The sequence below is a fragment of the Salpingoeca rosetta genome, assembly GCF_000188695.1.
Source record: "Salpingoeca rosetta unplaced genomic scaffold supercont1.19, whole genome shotgun sequence".
Classification (NCBI taxonomy): domain Eukaryota; class Choanoflagellata; order Craspedida; family Salpingoecidae; genus Salpingoeca; species Salpingoeca rosetta.
In genome coordinates, this window is record NW_004754915.1 from 1 (window position 1) to 5,979 (window position 5,979).

General features: G+C 58.3%; 2 protein-coding genes across 2 annotated transcripts; one reads left to right on the top strand and one right to left on the bottom strand.

Moving 5' to 3' along the window:
• Positions 1 to 469: 469 nt before the first annotated feature.
• PTSG_07755 (uncharacterized protein) lies at positions 470 to 3,512 on the top strand (the record flags this gene model as incomplete). The annotated part of the gene is made up of 10 exons (XM_004991502.1): positions 470 to 510; positions 827 to 899; positions 1,268 to 1,371; positions 1,501 to 1,658; positions 1,928 to 2,403; positions 2,434 to 2,479; positions 2,696 to 2,782; positions 2,934 to 2,985; positions 3,090 to 3,213; positions 3,342 to 3,512. 10 exons carry the CDS (start codon positions 470 to 472, stop codon positions 3,510 to 3,512), a joined length of 1,332 nt encoding a protein of 443 aa, XP_004991559.1.
• A 114-nt stretch (positions 3,513 to 3,626) lies between these two features.
• PTSG_07756 (TPR repeat-containing protein) lies at positions 3,627 to 5,867 on the bottom strand (the record flags this gene model as incomplete). Its single annotated transcript, XM_004991503.1, has 2 exons — positions 3,627 to 3,715; positions 4,160 to 5,867. The coding sequence occupies 2 exons, from the start codon at positions 5,865 to 5,867 to the stop codon at positions 3,627 to 3,629; spliced, it is 1,797 nt and encodes a 598-aa protein (XP_004991560.1).
• Between the last annotated feature and the right edge of the window lie 112 nt (positions 5,868 to 5,979).

Here is a 5,979-nt window from a genome sequence, read left to right on the forward strand (position 1 = left end):
CTTCACACACACACACACACACACACACACACACACACACACACACACACACACACACACACACACACACACACACACACGATCCTATTCACCTGCGTGGAAGTTGAAGAACTGGTGGATGGGCCTGTAGCGACCGCTGATCTTGACGAGCCCCTGCGCAACAACGCCTTCCTTGTACGCGTACATCGGTGATGGTAACGGTGATGGTAAAGGTGATGGTGATGGCAGTGAGCGACAAGGGAGGGAAGTGAAGCCGAGGTCAAAAGTTCAGCATGCGCAGTGCATCATCATGTTCAATTCACCATGGCACCATCATGCTTGATACACGGTTTGGAACACGCGGTGTTACGCACAGGCGTACACAGCACACACACGCACATACACGAGCACGTACTGACCTCAGGGCAGCTGGTGTAACAGGGGAAGATGATGCTCTCAACTGACATCCTCTTGGTGCCTGCATCTCATCATGCCGCAGTGCATGGCCTGGTCGATCGAGGTTGTGTGTTCGTGAGTGTGTGAGTGAGTGTGTGTGTGTGTGTGTGTGTGAGTGAGTGTGAGTGTGTGTGTGTGTGTGTGTGTGTGTGTGTTTGGTTGTGTTTGTGAGTGTGTTAGAGAGTGAGCGAGGGTGAGAAGCACATTGCCATTGCTATGGGTGAACGCTGTGCCTCGTCTGCGACAACACGAACACGTGATGTTGATTGTGATGGTGCGGTCAACATGTCTGTTGACGAAAGGAAACAACTCATCAAAGCACAGCGCGTGTGGAAGAACAAACAAACCTGTGTGGTGGTGTTGTTGGCATTTCTTTGGCTGCTGCCTGCAGTGGTGCGGATGATGATGGGCAGTGGCGGACGAGGAAAGCAACCACAGCAACTACCACAGAAACAAAGCTGGTTGTAGAAAGAACAGCAGAGACAAGCAAGAAGACAGCTCACACACACACACACATGTGAGTAAGAAGAGTGATGAAGTGAGGGACAACATCACAACCATTGCCACCTGCTTCATCAGCACAGTGAGGTGCGCGCAAGCCAACAACAATGACTGGAACATGCGAGCGACACTTTGGCTTGTTCACCTGTCGTTGATGTGCACCCTTGGTATACCAGCCTTGCTTGGTGTGGGTGTCACGACGCAATGCGCTCGTCCGTCATTGCCCCCTCCCACCACAAACACACACAGCACACACAGCACACACACACACACACACACACACACACACACACACACACACACACACACACACACACACACACACACACAGCCATCGTTGGTGCCGGCCATCCTAGACGCATTCTCAGACCTCAAGTACGAACACGACGTTGATGATGTTGGTGGTGGTGTTGTCGATGATGCTGTGTATCTGCGGTGTGATCCTCAGTCACCATGTTCTTGGATTGCGACGCAGCCATTCCACCACCATCCCTCACCCATCTACCCTCCCCCCCCCCCAACACACACACCACGACCACCCTCATCCACACCCTTGCTGTGCAGTGTGGCGCCGGCACGCCTGCGCCAGATCTGCGATCACGTGTTGGGCCAGCTTGGATCGCACAGTCCAGAGTGCCTCCCAATCGTCATCAAGTTTCGCATGCAGCAAGGTGGTGGCGGTACTGTTGAGGGCGGCGAGGAGTGGGAGATGATGCCACAGTGTGTGACTGTGTGACGGCGATCTCACATGCGCTTGTCTGCAAGTGTCGCTGTGGCTTGTTCTCTCGCAGCCGCTCCCTCACATGCCTTGCACACACTCACACACATGCACGTTGATGTTCCGCGGATGGAATGGATGCGATTGCGCTGACAGCGAACATGATCGACTCCTCCACCATGCAACACCAGCAACGGGGCGATGATCACGATGTGTTTGTCTGTGGTGGCTGCCATCAAGAACGGGCTCGCATTTGATGCGCGCATTACAAAGGCGTGGCTGCGGCCAACTCAAGACGACCACGGCCCAGCCAATCACCGCCCTCGACCTGCTTGTGCTGCTGCTGCTTCACCAAGCACCAGAACGCCCACTGCCGCGGCGCAGAGACCACCGTGATCAAGCTTGCAAGCACGGGCCGGCTCACCGCCGCCATGGCCGCTGCCACGTTTGCCAGACACACGCGCGCGTTCTTGATGTGCTTCAAGTCGATTGTGCACATGATCGACATCCTGAACCGGCAGCAGGAGGCCGCGTGCCGCCACCTCGCCTCCACGGCCGGAGGTGGTTGGGGCGCTGGTGGCGCACATTGGCACGGGGCAGGCACAGGAGGTGGACGCAGCCATGCCCGTGCTGCTATGTCGCTGGCCACAGGCCACCTGAAGTTGCTGCACCCGATTGCGCTCATGCTGAACGGCATCCTGGACTGCCTGAGCAACCTGCACTTCATCCACATCCGGCAGCTCTTCCGTGTCCCGACCACGCTCACGTCTGACCGCTAGCGCACTGCCGCCGCAGGCCTCAGCATTGATGACGAGAACGAGGATGGTGGGTGAGATTGTGTTTGAGTGTGTGTGTGTGTGTGTGCGGATGAACGTGTGTGCATGAACTTGTGCGTTGGGGAAGGCGTGTTGGACAACATCATGTCCTTCCATGAAGAGTGTCTCTCACCCTTCTCATTCAACCACCACCACCACCACCAACACCACCACAATCCCTTCTGCATTGCACTGGGTGTACGGCAGCTGTCTCAATCGAACGAAGAGCTGAAACGCACCGGCACCATCGCCGCCGCCACCGTCACCCGCACCTTGTTCGCTCTTGCCAACGACGCAGACATCTCCATCGACCGTGCGTTCGTGCATGCGTGTGTGCGTGTGTTCATGTGTGTGCGTGTTTGCGTGCGTTTGCGCCCTTGTTTGCAGTTCACCTGAGTCCCCCGTGTGGACTTGTCGTGCTCCTCATCATCCACGACTCACCTGTCTCCGCGCCTGTCCAACAGGCGACCATCTCTCCTCACTGTTGCAGGCATTGCACTTCATCTATGTCGACAAGTGTGTTCAGCTGACATGCTCCGTTGCCACAACGCCTCCACGTCCACGCCCAGTCATTTGCCCTTCTATCGTGGCGTCGTTTCCTCCCCTCCCCCCACCGCCAGCACCAACAACCATCAAGAGCAAGCACATCTGTCGGGATGCGTGCACGGGGATGGCGGACTCACCATCGACCCACCGCCGCCACGGCCGCTTGGCTTCAGGTCGCTCGCCGACCCCGACGTACCCGTGTGTTGGCCGCCGAGACCCCCAAGCGCACGTTACAGCCCGACAACACCGTCAACACGATTGTGGTTTGAGCAGACGGACGGGTGCGCCCCAAGCGCGGGAGACGTGCTCTAGCTTCTCGTCGGAAGGACACGCACGTGGTCGTCAGCGAGAAGACGCTGCAGGCACCGTTCGAGACGAAGCTGCAGCTGCTGTCGGGGATTGCCGCCGAGTTTGCGGGTACTGTGCACAGCAAGACCGACGTGGAGACAAGACTGCGGAAGCACGCTGCCGAAACGCGAACCTCTTCGTGTTCCTGATGTCGCTGCAGCCCTTTGTGTGGTGGAACCTGTCGCACGCTGGGGACGCGCAACCTGAACCCGGAGGAGGAGACGATAGAGGAGGTGCAGCACGAGAGTTGGGCGCATCCCCGACTAGCGTGGGCCTGCAGCGACGACGTGCTGTTCCGCACGGTCGCGGACGGACAACGAGTCCAGGCTAGCGACCCAGCCCTCCGACGAGGCTGCTGGGCGTCGTGCACGTTGAGTAACTGACCTGTTGCCGATGCCCCACACATTCACGTGCTGATGGAACTACTTTTCCGCCAACCGCGCCCTGGAGCTGATACGCAAGGCGGGCGTTGTGGGCGTGGACGTGGACGTGGGAGTGAAAGAGGACCTGTTTGCTTGCCAGTGTATGGTTGACGTGTGGTGTGGTAGTATGCTCGTTGCTTGTCAGCCGGTTGAATTGCGTGAAGAGTTTACCAAAGTGTGAAACAAGCAACGTCAAGCAAGTAAAAGCAAGGGGAAAGCAAGCACGTGAAGGAAAGACAGGAGCAAAGGAGCAAAGTGACCAACCAGCAAACCAGCAAGCACAGACACACACACACATACACACACACACACGCACGCACGCAAACACATACACACACACACATACCTGTGCTACAAGACACTGCAGCAGCCACCTGAGTCACTGGGCAGAATTGCACCTTGAACCTTCACATCAGCACCGCGAATGCGCCGCAGTTCGCGCTCCGCGTCGCGCGTGTCTGGGTGGTCTGGGCCGACCGTGCTTGTGTAACCGTCGAGGGCCCGCTGCATGTAGGCGCAGGCCTGCTCCTTGTCACCGCGCGTGTCGTGCAGCAGGCCGATGTTCTCAAGCGTCATGGCTACGCTCGAGTGCTTCTCCCCCAGCGTCTCCACCTTGACGGCGAGCGCCTGCTCATAAACCTCAACCGCCTTGTCGTACTCGCCCTTGTCGGCGTAGGCGGCGCCGAGGTTGTTGTACGTCTGTGCCGTGCTCGGGTGCTTTTCACCCAACGCCTCCACCTTGATGGCGAGCGCCTGCTCATAAACCTCAACCGCCTTGTCGTACTCGCCCTTGTCGGCGTAGGCGGCGCCGAGGTTGTTGTACGTCTGTGCCGTGCTCGGGTGCTTCTCACCCAACGCTTCCGCCGTGATGGCGAGCGCCTTCTCGTACAGCGCAATCGCTCTGTCGTACTCGCCCTTGCTGTAGTAGGCGCTGCCGAGGTTGTTGTACGTGCTCGCTGTGCTCGGGTGTTTCTCGCCCAGCGTCTCCACCGTGATGGCGAGGTCCTTCTCGTAAAACGCAATCGCTCTGTCGTAGTCGCCCTTGTTCTTGAAGGCGATGCCGAGGTTGTTGTACGTCTGTGCCGTGCTCGGGTGCTTCTCACCCAACGCTTCCACCGTGATGGCGAGGTCCTTCTCGTAAAACGCAATCGCTCTGTCGTAGTCGCCCTTGTTCTTGAAGGCGATGCCGAGGTTGTTGTACGTTATGGCTGTGCTCGGGTGCTTCGCGCCCAACGTCTCCACCTTGATGGCGAGGGCCTTCTCATGGTACGCAATCGCCTTGTCGTAGTCGCCTTTGCTGTGGTAGGCGATACCGAGGTTGTTGTACGTCTGTGCCGTGCTCGGATGCTTCTCACCCAGCGTCTCCACCCTGATGGCGAGGGCCTTCTCATAAAACGCAATCGCCTTGTCGTACTCGCCCTTGCTGTAGTAGGCGAGGCCGAGGTTGCCGTACGTGTTCGCTGTGCTCGGGTGCTTCTCGCCCAGCGTCTCCACCTTGATGGCAAGGGCCTTCTCATAGAACACAATCGCCTTGTCGTACTCGCCCTTGTCGCTGTAGGCGATACCGAGGTTGTTGTACAACGCCGCCACGTTCCTCCCCTTCTCCCCTTCAGTGCGGAGGTAAACCGCCAGCGCTGTCTCGTAGTAGGCAATGGCGCGGTCGTGCTCGCCAAACTGCTTCAGCACCAACCCAACGTGGCCGCACAACTGCGCGAAGGCGTCAGTGCTGTCCTCGCCTCGTGCCCGCATGGCTTCCACGGCACCCACCGCCTTTTGCAGGCACCACGCGCGCAGCTGGTCCTTCACGGCCTGGTTGACTGCGCTGAAGCCGCCCGCCCACGACTGGATCGCCGTGAAGATCATGTGCTTGTCGTGTGGGTTGAAGGCGTCGGCTCGCTCTGCCTGCACGCGCACCAGCGTGTCTGTGACGGCTTTAAAGTCACCCGCGATGGCGTTTTCGAGTGCCTGTTCTTCGCTGTTGGGTAGTTGGATGGTGACCTCTGTGCCTTCGTTGCTGATGCCACAGAAGATCTCCCACAAACACCACGCGCGTGTCAAGGGAACAGGGTCTCGCCACGGCATGAGCACCAGCAGCACATGGCCAATGTTGGCAATCGACTGCTTGAACGTGGTGCTCCACCTGGGTGTCGAGAAAGGGAAAGGGGAGGAATTGGGGTGGAGGGAAGACGAAGAC